Source organism: Schistocerca serialis, chromosome 2 (genome assembly GCF_023864345.2).
Source record: "Schistocerca serialis cubense isolate TAMUIC-IGC-003099 chromosome 2, iqSchSeri2.2, whole genome shotgun sequence".
In the NCBI taxonomy this organism is placed as follows: Eukaryota; Metazoa; Arthropoda; class Insecta; order Orthoptera; family Acrididae; genus Schistocerca; species Schistocerca serialis.
Window position 1 is genome coordinate 1,016,484,396 of NC_064639.1, and position 25,848 is coordinate 1,016,510,243.

The following is a 25,848-nucleotide window of genomic DNA, read 5'->3' on the forward strand; positions in this document are numbered from 1 at the left end:
CAACTACTGAAAAGGCTGCTGCCCCTCTTCAAGAACCACATTTTTGTGTGGCCTCTCAACAGATACTCGTGCGTTGTTGTAGTACCTACGGTATGGCTATCTGTATCACTGAGGTATGCAAGGCACCCCACCATAGTAAGACCCATGTTTCATGAGGGATCTCAACGGTATCAAATGTAAATATTTTCTCAGAAGCTACAACTATAACTCCATCTCACTCCCTTTTCAACTACGACTTCCATTTCATGTCATTTGTCTCTTACAGCTGTAGTCTGGTTCCTGCACAAGTTTTAGATAACTCTCATACTCTATATTTTATCCCTGCTACCTTCAATATTTCGAAGACGTATTCAGCAACATTTTCAAAAGCTCTCTATAATCTACAAATGTTCTTTTAAAATACAACAAAAGGTATTGATTAATATCCCCATGTAGAGATGATATTCTATCAGAATTGTTGAGATCCTTGGGAGACCCAACCGTGAAAAAACTATTCCACATGGTGCGCAAGATACACGGGACAGATTACCTTTGTTTAACCTATCTTCTAAGGTAAGCCATGGGGTAAGTATTTCTTTGCATGTGATTTCTCCAAAACTCAAACTGATCTTCCCCAAAGTTGGTTTCTATCAGCTTTTCCATTCTTCAATAAACATTTTGTGGAAGCTTTTTGGAGTCATGTCATATTAAATTGATGGTTTGGTAGTATTCACACCTTTTAGCACATGCCTTCTACAGAATTGGAATTATTACTTTCTTCTTAAAGTCTGAGAGTGTTTCATCTGTCCCGTGTATCTTGCGCACCATGTGGAATAGTTTTTTCATGGTTGGGTCTCCCAAGGATCTCAACAATTCTGATGGAATATCATCTCTACATGGGGATATTAATCAATACCTTTTGTTGTATTTTAAAAGAAGATTAAGTTTCAAGTATACTGAATAAGAACAGTCTGATACATATTTTCAGGAACATATCAGAATCTCTGTCAACAGTAACACAGTAAAATTATAAAAATTTATCAGCAGATTTGGCTGTAATCCATGAATGATTTGTGCAAGTAATTTTTCACTAATTACAGAACATATTGTTCAACTGCCTTTATCATGAAGAAATATTATGGTTTAAGGCACTGACAATGATGAGATCATTAGAGAGCACATTAAAGATGGCACCACAAAACCTCATCAGTAATTTAAAATGATGCCCCTCATTATCAATTCAATCAAATTAAAAACAAAATATGAATGGGTGAAACAAACACAAAATTTAAAACTCGTTTTATTTACACAGTCCTCCAGCATTACTACTGACGTGGAATACTGTTACTAGCAATTGAAATCACTGTCGTATTACCTAGGGAGACACCATTCTCTTGATCCACGTGATCTGACAAAGCCCCGCTGACTCAATAGCTAAAATAACATGGGGAAAGGAAAGACAAGAGAAAACCTGGATGTCCTTGGATGTCACATTTATGGAGCTATCAAAGTATGCCAGTTCAATATTTAAAAAATGAAAAAAAAGTAGAAACATCTACTACGTGTTGTTTGCACAGGAAAGCCTGTTGTATAGTTGCCTGCAGCAGGGACAGATTATCAATGGTGGACCAATATCTTCTGAAAGTGACAAGGAAGAAATCTGGATTCTAAGATCCAGACAAAGTGGCAATTAACCATTCACTCCAAGATCTTTCCCTACACAGCCAGTGAGGTAACCACTACAATCCACTACAGTACTTACATCTGAATGTACAGTCCTCCCCAGGTTTCGGGGTTTTTTTATTTCTCCCTACAACATGTTATAACACAGTATAATAGACCCTACTGTGACTAGGTGATATGGCACATATTGCAGACAACCCTGTTCCAAAATGGCAGCATTTCTATACTACCCAATCGCCCCAAGAGTCAAATCAGAAGCGATGGAAAGTTGGTTCCTGATTGGCGACGGTGACTACTCCGACAAAATGTTCCACCACAGTCTGGGCTATGTCTCTCTGGCTGCTCTGGAACCTTCCATTGCACATTACAGCAGTAGATGGGAGCCTCACCTCTACCACCTCCTATGGCCTTCATACGAATTGTACTGATGGTGGAATCAATTACACCGGCCTGGGGGTGTTGTCACGAACTCTGCACTCTCCTTAATAATTTGTTAGCACCTGGCCCTTGCTGCTCAAAAGAGCTGCTGGGTTCCCTGTATGCGGTTGACATTTGAAGTTTTGCAAAACTAACAGTTTGCCTTACGTAGCAAGGTAGCACTTGTCAAAGTTCGTAGTAGGATGGATGCTTCAGCAGCATGGTGAATTATGTTTTCAATTTGATGTACCCACACCTGGACACTGCCATGGTGTTCAACTATTGCAAGCTGCTGCACAGTATCCTGGCCAAGAGTGGTAAATGATTGGAGGAGTGCAGATTGTTAAGCACTTCCAACTCAGCAGCACATGCAGAGGCAGGAGAGTACATCCGAAGATTGGTAATGAAGAATTACAGTGCAGCAGTGTTGAACAGACAGATCATCAATCACGAAGAAGCTTTACACTAGATGTACATAGAAGAGGAGCCCTATAACACACTGTGCCCACAACTCTATACATCTCCTAGATATGTGGAATGAGTATGTGCACCATGTAGTGAGGGTTGGTAACAGGTTCCTAATCTTCTGGGGAGGGGTGGACCCATAGAGACAACATACTCTATGATGCACATATATTGCTGCAGCAGCATCTTGTATGTTGGACATTGGCAGTGTGGAGGGGAGAGGGGGGCGGGAGAGAAAAGTGGTATGAACCATTTACAAAGATGGGCACTCCATCTTTAGTTCTCTCCCAACTGAGACTGACTGAAGATGTTCTTCCTATGATGGAAATGGGATGCCAGAACCCTCAAAATGTGTTTCTTATAGACACAATTACAATGGTCTTCCCTGTGCTAAAAGTTTCAGTTCCCTGCATGGGTCCTTAACCCATTGATATTTCACTGGAATATTGGAGCCATTTTCTCAGTAAACATTCTCTTTCTTCCTACCTTATGCCACAGTGGGGATTCTGTGATGAATGGTTTGTTTCATTACAGGGCAGAGTAGTCCCCTCAGGCAGACTTCATATTTGAATGCCTGTGTGCCAGAAACATTTGACCTGCAAAACTGAACTAGATATGTATGGTCTGACAATGTAAGGCCTATGTTCATTTGCATTTGGGTCTTCCCTCTTTGTTTTCATCCAAAGGACGTCATGGAACATTCAGGCACTGGTAGTACTTGCCTATTTTCTTGAGACTGCATGTTGAGCTATTGGGAGCTATATAAAGTTGGTAATCTGTAGGCCTTTTCTGCCTGTTTGGAGGGAACAGTAAGTTTTGAGATAAATGCACATTAGAAATTGCACTTACAAACGATCTTTCCTTCATGGAGGACCACAACCATTTAGAATTTTTTGAAAGTAATTCCACCATTTGATTGTTAATTGTTCATTTTACAAACCATGATTTTGGCTTTCCATTTCAAGTGCATGTTGAATTGCAAATTATTAGAGTATACATATCATACAGTGCAAGGTATAGGAACAAGGAGTTGTTATATATTTAAAAACATTACTTATGTCCTAAAATATGTCTGACCTGTCTGTGACATATCATCACCAAAAAAAAAAAAAAAAAAAAAAAAAAAAAAAAAAAAAAAAAAAAAAAAAAAATATCTGGGCTCACAAAGACAGGTGTTTGTGCTGGGACAGTGTAACTATAGCTGTGTTTAGGTGTCCAATTCAGTATTTTAAGAGTTAATGCAAACAAGGCAGGTAATGTCATGGGATGCTCAGTTTTTTATATAAGTGTTTGCTTCATACCTTAGCAAGCTTTATACAATAACTGAAGTGTAGCAAGTGACCCAGGGATTGCCTGCAAATCACTATTTCCATGATATCTCAGCTTGACTGATTAATAGTGCACTTTCAACTGTTCAAATGAGAAAAGTTTTCACATTATATAAAATATTTCGACAATCAACCCAGTGGGCTTCTACAGGTGCTGCGGGTTCTGCTGTTATGTGTATTAGCTGCCTGGAATCTAACGACTCCTGCTGAAGAAGATGAGTGGGTCAGTCATCTAAATACACTCAGGAACCTTGAAAAGGGTGCACCCAGAAGGAAGAGAAGTACAAATGCAAAACTCTGCAGCTAAGTACAGTGAGACCCTATACGCAAAAGAACCAAGTTTGGTGCCAATGCTTATGCCCACAGACCCTGCAGTGGTGCTGCAATAGGGCAGGGTAACCCTATTTAAATGGTGCATAGTGGACAAGTCACACATTATGATCACACTCCAACTCTAGAAGGACATTAGCAGGTGCAGAATGCCAGGTAGAAATGTTAGAAGTCATTTGTTACAACTAAGCCAGTTTGAGAGGGGCCTACTCATCGGCATCAAAGCCACAGACTGATCGACACACCATGTGGCTCACCACATTGATCATTCAAGAGTGTTCTGTAGGATAATGTTGAGAGAGGTGAACATCGAGATGGCACCCACCTGTGATGTACCAGGTCCGGAGCAACCAGGAAGATGACATGGTGAGATGATCGAAGGAACATACAGCACACAATCAGTTATCCTAAGAGACTCGCTCCACGATGCAAGCAGATCTACAGGTGCCAGTTTTTCCACAAACCACTTTCAGAGGTCTTGCAGATGCAAACAGTAGTGCCAAGCCAGAATGATGTGGACTGCCATAGGTTAGCAAAACGTGATATTTAGTGATGAATCCAGATTTGTTTTGGGGACAGATGATAACTGCACACTGGTGTGGAGGCTGCCTAGTGAATAATACAGATCCACTCACACCATCGCATGCCACACCGCATGCCGCACAGTCGGGATACTTGTCGGAGGGGGGGGGGGGGGGGGGGGGGGGGTCGTAGCCTGTGATAGCCTGTCTCCTCTAATTATGGTACATGGAACCTTAACTGGCCAGCATTGTGCTGATGACATTCATCAACCCCATGTGGGACCATTCCTATATGATCTACCAGTAGCACTTATCCAGCAAGATAATGCTCGTCTGCTTACAGCTCGAGTTGCTCATAACTTCCTATGTCTTCCACGGCCAGCCTGTTCTCTGGGCTTGTCTGCTATAGAGCGTATGTGGGACCAGCTGAAATTCCAGATGCTATTGCATCACTTTGTACATGATGTGGAAGTGGTTGATCAAGATTTGTGGGCCAATCTGCCCCAGGAAAACATCAGTTGTCCAGTCAAGTTGAAGCCGGACCACGCTGCATCATGTACTGCAGCAAAATGTGGTCCAACAAATTACTGATGTTGCATTGTATTTCTCTACTTGTATTCACCATGCTTCTTTGCTTGTCTTGATTTTGGAATCAAGTGACTCTCTCATCTGTATCACTATGTCGAATAAATTTGATTTTGACCCGATGCTCCCATCTTGGTGCGCTACTTTCAACATTCCTGAGTGTATTATGTATAATATGAAAATAACTCCACATTCTGAAGCACACCATGGAGCTGCAGTGTCATTTCTCTCAAAAATTTTTAGTTAAATAGGGTAGTATCATCTTCATGATCTGGAGGGTTAAGCCAAAATCCCTATTCCTGTTATAAAAATGCTGGTGCTTCCTGAAAAGCATATCCGGAGCTTATGGTTACAGAGGTACCTCAAGTACTATCCTCTCCTGTGGATCTTGTCTCCTCTGCAGATAGTACAGGCTCCGTCATTACCTATCCACTTGACTGCGAGCAGCATGTCAATGGTAGATCTAGGTGTTCTGTACAGGGTGGACGGGGACCAGGGAGGACCGGTGTTTGAGGTGCTGCCTTTCACTGAAACTGAAATTGTGACAGTGGGAATACTTCATCAGTTTTGGGGAAACCTGTTTTGTCCAATGTCAGAAGGAGGCAAACAAAAAGGGTACGGGTCTCTCAACCGTTGGTAGTTCAAACGTATGGTGAATGACGGTACTCCTTAGGAAAATGGCAGCAAGGGACAGGAATGGACACCAGGTGCATTCAGTGTGTATACCTTGGGGCCTCATTCAACATTTTGAAGAGGCTATTTTGGCAGCCACTGAGGTAATAGGGTGCAACCAACTGCAGATTGTGGTGCACAGTAGAACAAATGATACCTGTTGTCTGGTCTCTGAGGTCTTTTTTGGGTCATTCCAGCGACTGGCAGAGAAGGCTGTACGTGGAGTTTCAATGAAGCTCACAATTTGCAGCATTGTCCCCAGAACTGATTGTGGTCCTTTTGTTTTGAGTCAAGTGGAAGGACTGAATCAGAGACTTCGAAGGTTCTCTAACAAGCCAGGCTGCAACTTCCTGGACTTGTGCCATAGGGTTGAGAAATGTAGTTTCTCCTAAATAGGTCAGCTGTACAATACACATCGGAGGCTGCTACTCAAGTAGCTGACTGTGTGTGGGGTGTACACAAGGGTTTTTTTAGATTAGGTGACTCTCCATCCAATACAGATGCCCAGAAGTGTCAGTGTAAGATCGAAAGAAATGCCCCCCACAGGTGCGAGTATTGAAATCCTAATGGTAAACTGCTGAAGCATTCCCAACAAAGTGCCAGAGTTTGAAGCACTTGTAAAAAGCAGTGAAGCTCACATAATGCTAGGTACAGAAAGCTGATTGAAATCCTAAATTGACAGTAGTGAGATTTTTGGGGAAAATTTAAGTGCAGATTGAAAGGACAGGCAAATGGGAAATGGAGGTGGCACATTTCTCACAGAAGACAAGAAACTCAAATCTATCAAGATAGAAACTGAAATTGCATGCGAGATTGTTTGGGCAATACTCAGTACTAGGGATGAGCATATAATGATAACTGGAACCTTCCACCACCTACCAGACTCACCTCCTGATGTAACCATAATCTTTAGAGAAAACCTCAACTCATTTGTATGTAAATTCCCCAATCATACTGTAATCACTGGTGGAGACTTAAATCATCCAACAATTATTTGGTAAAATTACAGTTTTGTTGTAGTGGGCGTGATGAGACATCATGTGAACCATTACCAAATTCCTTCTCTGAAAACTACCTAGAACAGACAGTAAGGAACCACACTCATGGTGGAAATATATTGGATCTAATGGCAACAAAAGACCTGACGTCTTTGAGGACATCCACATCGAAACTGGTATCAGTGACCATGATGTGGTTGTGTGTATATACGCGACTAGGGCCTCCCGTCGGGTAGACCGTTTGCCGGGTGCAAGTCTTTCAATTTGACACCACGTCAGCGACTTGGGCGTCGATGGGGATGAAGTTATGATGATTAGGACAACACAACACCCAGTCCCTGAGCGGAGAAAATCTCCGACTCAGCCGGGAATCGAACCCGGGCCCTTAGGATTGACATTCTGTCGTGCTGACCACTCAGCTACTGAGGGCAGACGTGGCAACAATGTTTAAGTAAGTACAAAGGACAACTAAAACAAGCATAACGATATACAGGGTAGTCAATCTGAAGTTTCGGATGAGATTATCTCGAAAACTATACATTGGGTAAAAATAGTGGGTAAGACAAGGTCGTAAGCTCTAAGGAAGACATCAAATGATACAACACGTGACCCCCAGCCCCCATCCCCTTGGGTGGGACGGGGGGGCAACTTTTAAATCTGAAATGGAAACCCCCATTTTTTATTGCAGATTTGGATTCTCCATTAAAAAGTAATCAAATTTTGTCTGAAACATTTTTTTAAACCATTAACAGATGGCACTAAAGTCGAGAAACATTAAAATTAGGGAAGAACTCCAATTTATTTAGAATGATCCGAGAACGGTGCATCAAATCAATACAAAATGTGCACCAATTCTTTCATTACACCAAATTAAGCTATTTGGACAATCAACCCAAATGGCCGTTAATGGTCTGGTGTGGAATTTTAAATGGTTACTCGGTAGGGCAGTATTTTTTTGACTGAAATGTTACTGGGAAATCTTAAGTACCACTTCTCTGCGATGATTTGTTGGAGCTAATGGAAAATGTTGATTTAGAAACTAGGCAATGAATGTGGTTCCAACAGGACAGAGCAGCTCCCAATTATGCTAAAAATGTGCAGAATGTTTTAAATTTACGGTACCCTGGTCGGTGGATAGGACACAGCGGACCAATTCAGTGGCCTCCACATTCAGTAGACCTAACAACTCCTGATTTTTTCTTGTGAGATTATTTAAAAAATATTGTTTATGAATGACAGCCACAACCCGAAACGATTTGGAGCAACGCATTCGAAGAGTGTGTACAGCCACATCACAGGATGTGCTGCAAAATGTATCCTACCCACCACAGTTTTTGATGTAGGGAGGCGGAATGATATTAAAATCTCATTAGGGAACTCTTCACAATTGCATTACTCACCTGACTGTGGCGCTACCGTGGCCAAACTGCAAACTATGGCTCAGTATAAAGGTCAGCGCAATGTGATCAGATGTCACGACACTTTCAGATTGTGAACCGTACACATCAACTGATGAAAGTAAAATTATTCTATAGTGAAACATGGCTCACTATCCTCTTACAGAGATTGTTGATATGATGTTAATTTTAAGTGAATACCATAACAGCTACACTGCAGCTGCGCAATTGTGTTCAACTGGATCCCGAAATTAGTAGTCGTGTTATGACTTGGCAAGACAGCCAAGCCACTACGAGGTGAAGCCGAAAGGCACGCGTTTAAGCTCACGCAGGCTGGCGTGAGGTCTGGAACAGGACAAGGTAATTAATATAGCCAATAACGTACGTAGCTGCTGGAATACTTAACTTTAATCCACAATTGGTGAACATTGGTCTGATGGTACACGCATCACAAGATAAATAGAAATTGATAATGCCGCCTTGCTAGGTCATAGCAAATGACGTAGCTGAAAGCTATGCTAACTATCGTCTCGGCAAATGAGAGCATAATTTGTCAGTGAACCATTGCTAGCAAAGTCGGCTGTACAACTGTGGCGAGTGCTAGGAAGTGTCTCTAGACCTGCCGTGTGGCGGCGCTCGGTCTTCAATCACTGACAGTGGCGACACGTGGGTCCGACGTATACTAACGGACCGCGGCCGATTTAAAGACTACCACCTAGCAAGTGTGGTGTCTGGCGGTGACACCACAGTCGTGCAATTCAGAGACAAACTGGAATACCGATATCAACAGTTTTGAAGATTTTGAAAGTGCATAAATATCATGCGTATGATATCACAAGGACACAGGCACTAACCCTGAAAGATAGGCAACTATGCATGCATTTCTGCCAATGGGCCTTGGAAATGATAAGAGGCGACAATGATTTTTTTAGATACGTTATGTTCACCGATAAAGCCACATTCAAAAACAATGGCGAATTCAATTGTCATGATTGTCATTATTGGCCCCCTGTCAATCCACACTGGCACAGACCTGTTGACAATCAACCCAAATGGCCGTTAATGGTCTGGTGTGGAATTTTAAATGGTTACTTGGTAGGACAGTATTTTTTTGACTGAAATGTTACTGGGAAATCTTAAGTACAACTTCTCTGCGATGATTTGTTGGAGCTAATGGTAAATGTTGATTTAGAAACTAGGCAATGAATGTGGTTCCAACAGGACAGAGCAGCTCCCCATTATGCTAAAAATGTGTGGAACGCTTTAAATTTACAGTACCCTGGTAGGCGGATAGTACGCAGCGGACCAATTCAGTGGCCTCCACGTTCAGCAGATCTAACATCTCCTGATTTTTTCTTGAGGGATTATTTAAAAAATATTGTTTATCAAAGACAGCCCACAACTCGAAACGATATGGAGCAACTCATTCGAAGAGCATATGCAGCCACACCACGGGATATGCTGCTCAAAACTGTGGACAATTTTCACAGATGACGGACTTTATGCATTGAAGCAAATGGGGATAATTTTGAACAATTTCTTCATGGCTAATTTCATTATTTAAGCACCCCAAATTGTGAGAGGCAAGGGGACTCACACTAATGAAGCACCCCAACATGTGAGAGGCAAGGGGACTCTCACTAATGAAGCACCCCATGGGAACATCGTTCTATTGCGTCCATGTCATCGTTCCTGGGTAACGCTAAAAGTATAATACAGTACATTTTGTACAAAAATAGCTTATTTTGGTGTAACGAAAGAATTGGTGCACACTTTTTTATCAATTTGATGTATCTTTCTTGGATAATTCTCAATAAATCAGTTCTTCGCCAATTTTACTTTTTTCTCGATTTCAGCACCATCTGTCAATGGTTTAAAAAAATGCTTAAGACAAAACTTGATTACTTTTTCATGGAGAATCTGAATCTGCAATAAAAAAAAGATTTAAAAGATGCCACCTGCCCCACCCAAGGGGGAGGGGGCAGGAGGTCATGTGTAGTATCATTTGATGTCCCCCTTTGAGCTTATGAGCTTGTCTTACCCACTATTTTACCCGATGTATAGTTTTCGAGATAATCTCATCTGAAACTTCAGATGGACCACCCTGTGTATGTTCTGTAAACTAGATAAAAATCAGTAGTATCATATCCCAATAAGGAACTTGAAATTCTCAGTACAGGTCAGGAGCATGAAGAGGAACTCTAGTTCAAGAATAAAAGGATGGTTGAACACGCACCAGATAGATATGTACCCAATAGAACAGTTCATAATGGGAGGAAACCTCCATGGTATACAGTCACTGTAAAGAAACTTCTAAGAAAACAGATATTATTGCATTATAGGTGTAAGCATAGAGCTAGAGATAGAGAGACACTGTATGAAATGCATTTGGCTGTCAAGAGAGCAATGTGTAATGCCTTCAATAACTACTGTAGCAGAATGTTGTCAAATGACATTTAACAAAAGCCAAAGAAATTCTAATTGTATGTAAAGACTGCTAGTGGCACCAAAGTTAGTGTCCAGACTGTAGTGAAAGAGATAGGAACTGAAACTGAGGGTAGTAAAGCAAAAGCTGAAGCTGAAACGCTTAACTCCATTTTCAAATGTTCCTTTACAAAGGAAAACCCAGGAGAACTGCCCCAATTTAATCCTTGTACCACTGAAAATATAACTGAAATAAGTATTAGTGTCAGTGGTGCTGAGAAACAGCTGAAATCATTAAAACTGAACAAAGCTCTGGGACTCGGTGGAATCCCTGTCAGATTATATACTAAATTTGTGGCTGAGTTAGCCCCTCTTCTAACTATAATCTATCTTAGGTCTCTCAAACAAAAAACTGTGCCCAGTTCTTAAAAAAAGGTACTGGTCACACCCGCTACAAGAAGGGTAGTAGAAGTGATCCACAAAACTACCATCCAATATCCTTCACATCGATTTGTTTTAGAATCTTAGAACATACTCTGAGCTCAAACATAATGAGGTATCTTGAACAGAATGACCTCCTCAATGCCAACCAACATGGATTTCAAAAACAATGATCAAGTGGAACCCAGCTTGCACTTTTTTCACATGACATACTGAAAGCTTTGGATCAAGGCAGCTAGGTAGATACAGTGCTTCTTGATTTCTGAAAAACATTTGACTCAGTACCGTACCTACACTTATTGTGAAATGTATGATTATATTGTGTATCAAGTGAAATTTGTGACAGGATTGAGAGATTTTTGGTAGAGAGGACGCAGCATGTTATCTCGGACTCTTGCTGTTCATGTTGTATATTAATAACCTTGCAGACAATATTAATAAAAAGCAGGCTTTTTGAAGATGATGCAGTTATCTGTAATGAAGTACTATCTGAGAGAAGCTGCATAAATATTCAGTCAGAGCTTGATTAGATTTCAAAGTGGTGCAGAGATTGGCAACTTGCTGTAAATGTTCAGAAACATAAAATTTTGCACTTCACAAAATGAAAAAACATAGTATCCCACAACTATAATATCAGTGGGTCACTGTTTGAATCGTCCAACTCATACATATACCTGGATGCAACAAATAGAATGATCACATAGATTCAGTTGTGGGTAAAGTAGGTGACAGACACTGGTTTATTGTTAGAATACTGGGGAAGTGCAATCAGTCTACAAAATAGATTGCTTACAAATCATTCATGCAACCCATATTAGAATATTGCTCAAGTGTGGGATTCATACCAAACAGGCCTAGCAGGGGATATTGAATGTGTACAGAGAAAGGCAGCACGAATGATCAGTTATGACAATGAACATTTCCAATCCATTAGTAGCACACAACCTAGCGAACAAAATAAGTTATCAACAAAATCATCACAGTATCTTTGGTTTCACATTAGCTGCAGTAAGTAGTAAAACGAGGACTATCCACAAAGATCACTCAAAATAAACACGACTTAACAGTGTAATATTATTAAACTACATATTTCCAAACAGTTACTATCCAGCTTCAGCACTATTTTCTCTAATGAAAGTATAGACAAGCAATCAGTCATTTACCTGCATCAACTTCTGGACTTGTTTCACCATGTGATGCTGCTCTTTCCAGACGCTGGCAATCTGACAACAGTTGCCCACCTTGCTGGGTGCTGCCTAAACCATCTAAGTCTAAAATATATTTCAGCCATTAACAGAATGTCTACTATGTTACTCAGTAATATATAAATAAGTTAATAACCAACCAAATGTGACAGAAAGAAAATTAGTCACATGCAATGAATATAACATTTCCGTTAGTAACTCTCATAACTAAACAATAAACAGGCTCAAGTAAATTGACGGTTGACACTTTACAGCACGTTTATGAATGACTGTCTCTTGCAACAATGTGTAAAACATATTTTTGTTAAATGTAGTTTAGTTATTGGATAAGAGTGTTAGCATTATACAACAAATGGAACTTTCTAAACATCTCAGAAACCATATGATCAAAAAATAAGATTCTATTTGCCATTACTACAACTGTACTGTTAGGAATTTTTGAAATTATGTTAGTACCTGTTAGTAAGTTAATAAGTGCATAATTATTGCCAGAAGATGGGCGGTAACCAGACCTTTCAAGCATGTTTAGGGCCAGAACATGCTGATATAGCTCAGAAAGCCAGGTGTCAGAAAGATATACCAGTACTCCACTGCCATGTACTCCTTCCACGAACTCAGCCTGTAATTTGTTATGCCAATGAGACAACACTGAATACTCACAAAAATACACTGACATGTAGATATGATAACATGCAAGCTATGTAAGGATGCATGAGTATGTGAGTGTGAGTGATTGAACATGTACATAAGGGTGCATGGATGGCGCGCGCGCGCACACACACACACACACACACGCACACACACGCGCACACACACACACACACACACACACGAGAGGGAGGGAGAGAAGGGAGGGAGAGGGAGGGGGGAGGGGGGGAGAGAGGGAGAGGGAGAGAATTTTGTTGGAAAATGTATGTGTGAATGGCAGAGGGCAGAGATTAGAGAGTGGGAGTGGCAGAAGGTAGATGGTTGGAGAGTTGGAATGAAATTTATTACCTCTGTCATTGGTATAGGTTTCGTATCCTGCAAGTAATATCCAAGCTTGATAAGCTTCAAATTCAATAAAAGTGCAGCATATGTAGCTAAATAAATTCCATCTGCATTTACAACTGTTATTAGAGCAAGGCTGTGCGGAGAAGTAGTCTCACGAGCAGATATGTGTTGGCCTGCAAAAAGACCTGTAACAACAAAGAGTAAAATTAGACATAAGACAAAAAGTACCTGATTTACAAACTGTATCATAATTATTTACAAACAAGAATATAAACTGTAGTAACAGCCTTTTACATTACTTTACACATTATTATATACAGCTAATAGCACACAAATTCATCTAGTGTGTTTCCTGATGTTTTCTACTCATCTTCCATTAGTAACCAGTTAAGACGTTTCTAATTATGAAAAATTTAGTACATTATCTCTTCTAAGTGTTCACTTACCTATATGCTCAACCCACCTCTAATTTGCTAATTAGCAAGGACCTCCTCATCTCCTTTCATTTGTGAGGGTCCTGGGTGTTTGGTATTGTTACCTGGGATGAAAATTTAAAATATACCTAGTGGGTTAACACACATTTAGAATTACCTGAAAGTAGAATATCTGAGGACTGAACCTCAGTTACTACTAGGACTTTTCTGTCATTTTCATTTCTGACAATGATTTGCTTATGTGAAAAATGCCATTTTCCACCATGGTTCAGAGCCCATGTTAAACTGAATGCTTCCCTAAAAATGGCTAAATTGGTCAACTCAAAGGTCAGAGAAAGGAAAGAGCATATAATCTCTAATAAGACCAATTCTAATCATGTGTTGTCATGTACATATCAGTCTTCAGGTTGAGGGCAGCTTTATTTTTTCATATTTGATTTTTTGAGTAATGTGACAGGAACACAGAAAAAGAAACACAGTGAGATGATAACCACTTTTATTGTATGAGTAGGTGGACTTGCACAGAAGGAGATGGCCACCAAAATTGCAAATGTAAGCTTTCTTTGACACATGTAAATAAATCTCACGTATATTACTTTTTTGCAGGGAAACTGTGCTGTTAGAACTTAACTGATAACCTTAGTTTATGGAAAAGAAAACTCGCTAAATTCTCTGTCACTGTTTGCCAGAACATAACAATAACAAAAAAGGAAACACTGCCTTGTTATCTGACTATCATTAACAGGTTTGCAATTTTTAGGGCAGCTATATGTGAGAACTGATGTTTCTCAGGTTTCCTGGTGTGACTGTTTAACAGTGTGTTCTGATGAGTTGCTATTTTCCATTTTATGCACAATATTTTGACAACCAACCAAATTGTCTTCTTCAAGTGCTGCGAGTTTTGCTGTTGTGAGTACCAGGTGCCATCACTTGTACTCACTATCTGGACTCCAACCAAACTGGTTGCAGTTTGGTTGAAGTCCGGGCAGTGAGTACAAATAACTGCACAGTCGTTCGAGGTCCCACATGCCACAAGCCGCCAATTAGAGGCAAGGAATGATGTTGCTGTTGCTGGCAGTGTGCAGCCCTGACGTATCGAGTCTAGCACACTAGGGAAGAGGAAGTAGCAACAGTATAAGTGGGCTCCCTGCCCCAAGTGGTGGGCCACTTACCATAAATCCACAAAAAGGACACATAGCAGTGGTAAGTCAATCTCTGCCCCCCCCCCCCCTCCCAACCCTTCCGCTTTTCCCAGTAAATCATTGTATCATTGTGTTTGATGTTTTCTGCGGGACAGAAAAAACTTTTCATAGAAGGTCAGGTGATGGATAAGCCATTTATCGAACAAGTTGGGGGCTCTCATGTCATTACTCAATTCACAGATGTATGTCTGGCTAGAGTCTCAACCGTTTACATAAATCGAGTGTCCATTGGTAAGCTGTAACAAAGAGCAGATGCATATTCTTGACCAATTCATGGCTGATACAGTTTACAAGTCAGTTATCCATTCTTTTAATTATGAAAATACTGAAAATTTGTTTGGGTTTGGTGTCTTCGCTACTTTTTTTTACTGCAGAAGTTGTGCTTCTAATATCAGACCAGGTGCCTTTCTGGATCTGTTAACCTCAGGGGTAGGTTTCATGCAACACATCACCCTCAAACCCTCTGCCGCCCTCACTTTTTTCAGGCATAGCCACTGCCAGTAGCTTTATGCGACCAGGTTACAATGAAGCTGGATTGCTTAATGTCATTGGGAGTGATTAGACTAGTTTCCTCAAGTGAATGATCGTGATCGTAAAGAAGCCGCCTGATCAGCTTTGGCTCTATGGTGACTTCAATGTCACTATCAATGCACAGGCACACACAGACACTTACTTCCTGCCTCGCCCAGAGAAGTCCCGCGCAAAGTTGACTGGGGGGTCAGTTCTTTTCAAAAATCAACTTGGCCAAAGACTACATTCAGATTATATTGGATGAGGTATCAAAACAGTTGCTTGTGGTTAATACACCTTTTGGCCTCTATCAGGATCAACAGGTAATGTTTGGGGTCACTAGTGCGCATGCCATCTTTCACTATTTTTTGGAACAGATTATGATGGTTGTCCATCATTGCATTAACTATTTCAATGATATCAATATGACTTGTGCTATTGTGGAGGATCACCCGTGTAACCTCCACTCTTCATTTACTATTCTACAGGCTCCAGGCCTCAAATGTATTCTTGCTAAGTCGCACCATTTCCAACCATCCATTTATTATTTGGGTCATTAAATTTCCCTGCAGGGCACGCAGCCCATGGAACAATGTGTCACTGCTATTATGGCTTTGCCCCATCCCTCTAATCTATCAGAACTTCAGGCATTACTTGGCAAAGTGGTGCACTATCACAAGTTTATTCCCAGAGTGACTACTATTGCGCCCCCCCCCCCCCCCCTCCCCATCATCTGCTACTTCAGAAAAGAGTTTCTTTTGTTTGGTGTGCAGTTGTAAGTGTGCTTTTTTTGTAGCTTAAGGACAGTCTTCATTCCATGCTGTTTCTAGCAACCCGCAAGCAACTGGTCCTAGCCATGGATGTGTCCCAGTATGGGGTGGGGGCAGTCCCATCCTACCACCATTCAGATCGCTCTCAACAGACTATTATTTTTGCATTGAAAACACTCAAATTTGCTTAGCAACATCATTCTCAGGTGGAAAAAGAGCTCTTGCCATCATCTATGCCTTAAAAAATTCATCTGTTCTTGGCCCAGTACAATTATGAGATCCATTCTTGTCCTACATCACAATGTGCAAATGTGGATGCTCTGTCCCAGCTCCCCATGGGTCTTGACCCCTCATTCGACCAGGAAGAACTGCCTGGTTTCAACTGGATACAGAGGTGAGGCACACAGTGAATGGCTTCCTCATCACCAGTTCTTGTACTGTCTCTGCTGTGGCAGCAGATCTGGTGCTCCAGCAGGTTGTATGTGATACAACATGGGTGGCATGAGCATCTGCTGGACTAGGCATCGGACACGTTTCAGAATCACCATCACCTCTCCCTCTTAGATGGGATTATTCTCCTGTTGATGGAAGGGTTTACTTCCTGCATCATTGTTCCAGAGACCTTCTGTGGCAGGAGTCCCTTGCTTATTACATCTGGGACATTGGGGTATCTCTCTCACAAAACTGGTGGTGTCCCACCATGTGTTTTGGATGGGCTTCAATTGGGAGGTGGAACACCTTATCATAGCCTCCCAATGGTGTTCCAGTTAGCAGGCTGCACCAGACACTGTTTTGTTGCTGTGGCCAGCCCTATACAGCCTTGGAAAATAAACCCCATTGATTTCATTGGTTCTTTTAACACACTTTGTGGTTAATAGCAACTGATGTTTTTTCTCATGTTCTTTGTGCCATCTGTCATCTCTCTGTGACAGCAGACACAACTGTAACAGCCCTGTCAAAGATCCTCCATAGAAAGCTTGCCTTGCACCACGGTTTCAGACAATGGCCCTCAGTTCATGGCACAATCTTTACAGGACTTTTGTACACATAATGGCATTCACCACATCACAGAACTTCCCTTCCAACTACAGTCGACAAAGTGGAATTTCTTGTCCAAATGTTTAAGACAAGGTGCACAGTTATGTAGATTTTCCAGCCAAGGAGGCTCTCATGTTTTTTAAGTTGTTACAGAATGACACTAACTGGGAGCAAGAGTCCTGCTGAGCTCCCGCATGGCCATCAATTACAGGCACTGCTAAATCTCTCGCTCCAAGGCAGGTGTCCCAACTGATGCTGATTTTGTCGATGTTCACACTTGGCACACCAGTCTGGGCGAGGGTGTTTGGATGGTGCCCTCACTGGATCATGCAGGTATGATTGTGCTCGCCTAGCCCAGCGGTCAAGGCTTCGTCAGCACCTACAGCGGGGTTTGCTTCATGTAGCTGCTGCCGATGCCTCCCATAGCGCTGAGCAGATGCCACAGTCAGCAGGGTTGGAAGCCATGTCTGCGTCACCGGAGCCTTTCCTCTCCAGTCCACCAACATCACTGCCTGTGCCAGCCCCCTCATCATGTACTCCTCAGCTCTCCATTGTGGACTCCAATGTCCAGATGGCTCCTGCCCCTCTGTCACTGGTTATGTCCACTAGTTGCCCATGGTCCATGGACAGCAGGGATGCCTTTGCCCCACTCACGTTCATCCATATGCGCATCAGTCAGGTGGATCAGAAAGATTTGGCTGCCCCCCAGCACCGCCACAGGTGCCATGGATGTCTTTTCCCTCTCACAAGAACAGGTTACTACTATCTGGACACAATTCAGGCCATTATGGCAAGGATAGTGCACGCTGGCATTCATTCAAACAGTGTGCCCGCATCTATCTGAGGTGATTACCAGGGGCAGCCTAGTCATCTACTACCATTACCAGTTCTGCTGTGCATGGGCAGCACTGCAACAGTGACACATGACATGGACAGCATCTTTATAAGGGTATGCACAGGCCCCCACGCCCTCAGTTGTTAAATGTGTCTAAGAAGTATAAACTACTTGCTTTGTAATCTTGTTGATCTGACTCCTTGACCCAATAAGTTGTATCTCTCTAACAGCCATGAGTTTCCTTGTGTTCCTAGTTACAGCAAGAATGAAGGGAGGAAATAAGAACAAAAGAATGAAGGGGAGAGTCTTAGATTCTGATGGTGTACACAGGATGAGTGTAGACTAATAACTGCAAGAATAAAAAAAAAGGGGTCAGAATTCCAGATCAACCTTGAACGAGGAGGATTGGGCCATATGAATATTAGAAACAATAACTGACAAAAGGCTCCCTGTTCAGCCCTATCTGTGCACTCGTAGAACTGGTCAAAGAATAGAAAATATAGGAAGCCAACTCATCAGGCTGTCAGTTGTTACCATCTAGTTCAGTGTGAAGGAGTAATTAGTATCTTAGTTTGTTGAGGTCATGTCATCTCAGACCTTGAAAGTTTGTCCACTGCCTTCGCTTATCTTTTGGTTACCTTTTACCAGAATGGATATAGAGAGAGACAGATCAAACATGTGTTATGCTAACAACCCAAGCTAGATGGACATCTAATGAGTTGGCCACTCCTAGTTAATATGCAGCCAATGGCCAGCAACCACTGATGTCACTGGGCAGATAGCAGTACTGATGACTTCAAGTCATTATGGTAAGTGGATATTTTCCTCAATGTATTTTTCATATTGATCATAAGCAATTAAATTTTCAGCTGTGGTGCATTCTAAAACAATTACTGTTCTAATTAGTACAGCTGGGAATGTTCTATTATAACTGGGTTAAAAAAAGGAATGAGGATTCTCAAAGCAACAGATTATCAGATCAACATGAAAATAATTTTCATGCTAAGCAAGATAATAAACACCAATGATGTTATTTTAAACAATATTAGTGAAAACATGCTCGGACTTAGCCATTCAGGTGACAGAGATGTGAGACATTCTTTAGAAGTTGTAACAATCAAGCCACAATTTGTAGTTTCTTTTGTAGCACGCTGACAGTTTCTTATTTGACCTCAGAGTGAACTGTCAATGTTTTTGGATCTGGAGGCAATGTATTCTGCTAGGTACTTCAATTTACTCAGTGACACATTTTCACTGGGACACAATGAACAATAAACACTTTATTTATAAGTGTGTTGTCTTCAATTTTAACTTCGGTGTTATTATAACATGAACTACTCGATTAAACTGGTGCCTAATGTGATGCATAGCTAATTGGAAAGCAGTTTTTGTAATCTACATTTCTTTTTCCCAAAGCAAATGTATATGTGAGGAGATAGAATTATCCTTTGCTCTGCTGTTCAATGCTTCAAACATGGATGATGCAGTTTAAATAGAGCTTGAGGTAACCTACGTGTTCACAAACTGAAAACTGATAGTTGAATAAGTTACATTTGTTGATATGATACTTCAGGTGGTGATGGCCCACTGCTTATTTGCGACAGGAAAGCAGTCAGGGCATTACAACATCGACATACCAATGACTATTGAGCTGATAGAAAGGATAAGAAAAAAAAACTGGGATGATTGAACTATGCATCACAGCTATTCCTTGTAACATGATGGGGTCCAAAGATTTGAAAGTAAGGAAGTACTCTGGATTATCCACCGGTAAAACATTTTTCTTACACCAAGTGGTTTGTGACAGTATAGTATGGGTATTATGTAATGTACGCATTGTTGAAATTGCCAGGAAACCACTTACTAGATAAAGGATTCATTTTGCTAAAAGTCAGAGACCATGAAAAAGAAATTACTATGAGATCTGCTGGATCATAATAAGGGCGATATATCAATTGTGTATCATATTTCATAGCCACATTGAATATTACTGGGCATGCAAGCCAAAGTGTAAGGTTAGCTACAGAGTTACTTTCATGCCACTCAGTGCAAGCTGTTAAATACATGCTGAAGGAAATATTAAGGTAATTCTACAGAGCTAGTAAACAATACATATTCAAGTTGAGATGTCTCAAAGATGATGTGATTTCACTAAAAACCAATATTGTCTCAAAATTAAAACCTGGTGAATATTTTCAGAAGATTTTTGGAAATTAGTTTGACCATGATTGCACAGAGACATGTTCTGACATCCACAAACTTAGTCATTAGTATCTTTGGCAGTGTAACAAACATGGGAGCATCTTACATACTGATAGCCAGGTTGAAACAAGGCTGACTAGGGAACTAATTTTCCAGAGCTTACAGTCTTGGTGCACTCTACAATATGAGATGTTCCTTATAACACTCACTGGAAATGTGAATGCTATTTCTTTTTACGATGATGTTATACTGCTGAGGACAGTTGTCAGTCATCTATCTCATTTCCACTTAAGTTTTAATATTTCTTCCATTTCTTAGTAAAATAAAATCTGCCCTGATGTGAAATGCTGTGAGAAAATAGCCTGTATGTCATTACTAGCAATCTTATGTTTCATTTAATACTTCTGTAAGACTTGATGCAACGGTTAGCCTGAGATTCTCATTTTATTTTTCTATTAGTAATGTGGCTCAGTCCAAGATAGATTCAATATTTTCAGGAAATTATGAAACATAATGTCCCTTGTTGTATGGGCGATGTCATTGGATGAATGAAAGCACAATTTTGCCTGCTCTTATTTATTTCACCAGAATTCTACTTATGCGGCAAAACTAGTAGTGGAAACCCAAACCACAGCACTAGTGGCACATGAAACCAAAACTGCTACAGCTAGCGGTCATGCACAGTCTACTGCTGTGCCTCCCTAGTGACAGCACAGCAAGCAGCCTGCCCCACTACTACCCAATTGTGAAATGTGTGACTGATGAGACTAATGAGGTGGTACCAAAGTCTACACTTTTTTGTCTTACACATATAGTATTTCCAACCAAGTTTATCATATTCTGATGATACATGCTATCAAGTGTGATTTTTTACCATCCTCTAAGATCATGGCCCATTTGGGTTCTATGCAGGATGATCTCAGTTTGTGTAAAGCAGGTGTCTGCCATATCCCCAGCAGTTGTGGCATGTCATACACAAGTCAGACCATTAGGATTGTGGAGGCCCACTGTATAGGGCATAAGCATCACATGTTCCACTGGCTGAGAAAATGGCAACTACAGAACAGTGTCCTGGTACCAGTCATGCTATGAAATACGACAATACAGAGATTCTGGTATTCACTGTCTGTTACTAACACAGTGTTATTGAGGAAGCTGTTGAGATTAAAATAGCAAGTGATGTTATAAACAGAAATGGAGGTTCCTGTAAAATCTGCTTTTTAACCTGCTTCTCTCTGATTAAACAATAGAAAAACAGAGTAAGCACTACTGGATCTCTTGTTGTTTGTTAACGTTTCACCACTGATAACACCTGCCATTGGTTGTCTTTGGCTGTGTGGTGATGCTTGTTGTCTACTGTGTGGTATCATTCTGCATATGCCATCTCTTAGTTTACACAAAGATGCACCTGCACTCGCTAAGGGTTTAAACTATCACACCAACTGATCCCTCATTGTATTTGCGACCTGAAAATGGCCAAGAGTTCATCTGTTAAAATACTGGTGTCAAAATATTGGTGCTTGTCAATTATGTTACATGGCTGTATTACCATAGGTTGTGAGGATACATAGCCGGTCCCAAGCCCGGTTGAGAAAGGAGGAGGGGGAGGAGTAACACCTCGTTAAAAAAACCTTGGTTCACCTGGCCCGGGTGATAGTACCTCGTGAGGGCCCCTTGCCAGGGATGCGGTGAAGACCTCAACGGCAGCGAAGGAGGAGAAGATGGACTTCGGTACGGCGGAGCTGGCGGAAGAGACACCTTTTCTCTTTGGGTACAAAAAGAGTACAAGTAGCGACTGAACCCCAGAGGGGCGAATACAGACAGTGTCTGATTCATGGAGAGCATGTGACTTTAGGCTGGGCATCCTACTGTCTATGTGGAAAGTAACGGGAAACTACCACATTACATTCCCAAGCAGTACATGGCATGTCTCTTCATGTGAAAGATTCCAGGGTTAAAACTTCCCCCATTCAGATCTCCGGGAGGAGAACACATTGAAAGTAGACATATTTGAAAGGAAGAAAGGGACAGTGAAGGGAGGAAAGATATGGATTGGAACATGGAATATGAGAACACTTCTGCAAGCAGGAAAGCTAGAGAATGCAAAACAGGAGATGAAAAGGAACAGATTAGATGCCCTCGGTTTGTGTGAAATAAGATGGGGAGAGAATGGGGAGATAGAAACTGGAGATTATAAACTCTTTTACTCAGGGAAAATCAAGAGTGGTGAAAACGGAGTAGGAATATTGATAGGGCAAAAGTTGAAAAATAAGGTAATGAAGGTACAATATAATGATGGAAGACTGATGATGATACGACTGAAGGGTAGTTCAAAAGATTTGGTATTAATACAGGTATATATGCCAACCAGCCAGCACAGAGATGAGGAAGTGGAAGAATATTATGAGAAAATACAAGAACACATCGAGAAAGAAAATAGAAATGCCTGCATTATCATCATGGGGGACTGTAAAGCAGTGTTGGGTGAAGGAAGAGATGAAGATACAGTAGGAAAATTTGGATTAGGAATAAGAAATGAGAGAGGTGAATGACTAATTAGTTTCTGTAAAGAAAATTCATTAGCAGTGGGTAACACATTATTTGAACACCACAAAAGGAGACGTTACACATGGATATCAAATTTGAATAGGGAAAGATATCAGCTGGATTACATCCTGATACAAAAAAGGTTTAGGAACTGTTTGAAGAATGCTAAAGCTTATCCAGGAGTGGATAGAAATTCAGACCACAACCTAGTGATGGGAGAAATACAAGTGAAGTTGAAAAAAGTCTGAAGAGGTAAAGCAAAGGAAAGACTAAACATAGAAAGACTCAAAGAGGTAGAAAAGGCATCAGATTTGGAGAACAGGTTTATGGAAAAATGGCAAAGAGGTAGTGTTGATGCAAGTGTTAATGACAAGTGGATAAAAATGAGGGAAGGACTCATGGGCTCTGCCAAAGAAGTACTAGAAATTAGAGTATCCCAAAGCACCAGGAAAGAATGGATAACAGAAAACATGTTGAAAAAGATGGAAGAGCGCAGAAAGTGGAAAAGTGTAGAAACTGAAGAAGGCAAAAAGAGGTACAGGAAACTGAATAATGAATTAGAAGAGAAACTGAAGAAGCAAGAGAAAAATAGATGAAACAGAAATGCGACGAAATAGAGAAAATGGAGAGAGAGGGAAAGTATGAAATGATGTATAGACTAGCTAGTGAGAGAGTTTTTGAACGTAAAAGAAAGAGGAATAACATGGAAATAGAAAGAGCGGATAGTACTCTAGCAGAAGAACCACAGGAGGTTTTGAACAGATGGCAAGAATATATTGAATGTCTGTATAAGGGGGATGAAATGCAAAGCGAAATTAAGGTTGAAGAGGAGCAATATGTGCCAGAAGATGGAAAGGGATTTACCATCTTGGAAGCAGAAGTAGAAAAGGCACTGAAGGAGATGAAGAATAGGAAGGCATGTGGAATAGATGATTTGCCAGCAGAACTGTTGAAGAGTCTGGGAAACAAGGCAAGAAAAGAAATAGTCTACCTCTGTAACGAGACATGACAAAGGGGAATGGCCTGAGGACTTCGCTGCAACAGTTGTTATACCAATAGAAAAAGAGAGAAATGCTAAAAAATGTGAAGAGCACCAGACCATCAGTCTAATTTCTCATGCAGCTAAAGTCTTGCTGAGAGTGTTGAATAGAAGGTTATATGGCAAGCTGGATAGAGGGATTGCAGAGGAGCAGTTCGGATTTAGAAGAGGAAAAAGAACAAGAGATGCTATTGGCCTGCTAAGAACTATAGGGGAAAGATATACGGAAAAGGGTAGAGAAATCTTTGCTGTTTTTATAGATTTAGAAAAGGCTTTTGACAGAGTTCAGTGGAACAAGCTGATGGATATCTTGAAGAGGAAAGGAGTAGATTGGAAAGAGAGACGACTGATACAGAATCTATATTTACACCAAAAAGAAAGGATAAGGATTGGAAATGAAATGTCAGAAGGAAGCAGCATTGGACGAGATGTTAGACAAGGTTGTTGCCTTTCCCCACTGTTGTTTAATGTATACCATGAAGAGATTATTGTGAAAAGTTTAGATGGGAAAAGAGGAATATGTATTGGTGGAAAGAGAATAGAATGAATAAGATTTGCTGATGACATGGTATTAGTGGCAGACAGTGAGCGGACAGTGAATAACATGCTCAAAGATGTGAATTAAGCTTGTGTGGAATATGGGATGCAAATAAACACAGCAAAAACAAAGAGTATGGTCATCTGTACAAGACGCAGACTGTCCAATATTAAAATAGGACAATCTACCATTAGGCAAGTAAGTGAATTTAAATATCTCAGAAGCACAATAACTGAAGACTTGAGATGTCACCAGGAGGTGAAAACTCGAATTGCCATAGCAAAGGAGGCATTCAACAGAAAGAGGAGACTCTTATGTGGCAAATTAAATAAAGGACTAAGGAAAAGGCTCGACAAATGTTTTGTCTGGAGTGTGGCACTATATAGGGCAGAAACATGGACACTGAGATGAGAGGATGAAAAAAGGTTAGAAGCATTTGAGATGTGGAGGAGAATGGAGAGAATAAGCTGGATGGAAAGAGTGAGTAATGAAAGAGTATTGGAAAGGGTTGGTGAGAGAAGATGTCTGCTGAAGGTTGTAAGAGAAAGGAAAAAGAACTGGTTGGGACATTCATTGAGAAGAGAGTGCTTGCTAGTAGATGTTTTGGAAGAATTGGTTTGTGGGAGAAGACTGAGAGGAAGAAGGAGATACAAGGTGATAGACGACATAAAGGGATGAGGAAATTATGCAGACCTGAAGAGGATGGCAGAAGACCGGACAGCCTGGAGAAGTATCATGTGAAAACCTGCCTTTAGGCAGGACACTGATGATGATGATGTGAGGGTACAGAAATTTCATAGTTTTAGTTTGAGAAAAGTCAAATGAATATCTTTTTTGATTCAAGATTTCTGTACTTCTGGCACTGAATATGAATGAGTAATCATTATAGACTATAAGTTTGATATAATATGAGTACCCATTAAATAAGGTTTCAATTTTGATGATCAATAATTTGTTTATGTAACATGTACCAGACTAAGTTTCTGCTTGTGTTCCATGATTTCTGTTTGCAGTATTCATTGGGCTTTGTGTGATATTGTACACACTGCAATAAATGCTCCAATGTCAACATAAATGCTTCAGAAAGACCCCCAATGCTGCATGTCGTTCCATGGAATACTTCAGGGCGAGGCCTTCCTTCGAAAAATGATAACAATGATATATCGAAAAGAAGGAATGATTTGTGGCTAGGAGAGAAAGCTAGTCATACGAAAATCTTTCAGCTGAAAATCTTATGTAACTAAATACAACAATAAACCTGTGTGTTACATAAAAGTCCTCACTTACTCATTGCA

General features: G+C 40.8%; 1 protein-coding gene across 1 annotated transcript in view; it reads right to left on the bottom strand.

Moving 5' to 3' along the window:
* LOC126458432 (brefeldin A-inhibited guanine nucleotide-exchange protein 3) overlaps window positions 1-25,848 on the bottom strand; it is a 325,613-nt gene that overhangs the window by 90,096 nt on the left and 209,669 nt on the right. The window contains exons 13-15 of the mRNA XM_050095487.1: window positions 13,442-13,623; window positions 12,902-13,064; window positions 12,404-12,511 (exon numbers count right to left, since the gene is read on the bottom strand). Coding sequence (XP_049951444.1) covers window positions 12,404-12,511; window positions 12,902-13,064; window positions 13,442-13,623 — 453 coding nt within the window. The remainder of the gene's footprint in view (window positions 1-12,403; window positions 12,512-12,901; window positions 13,065-13,441; window positions 13,624-25,848) is intronic.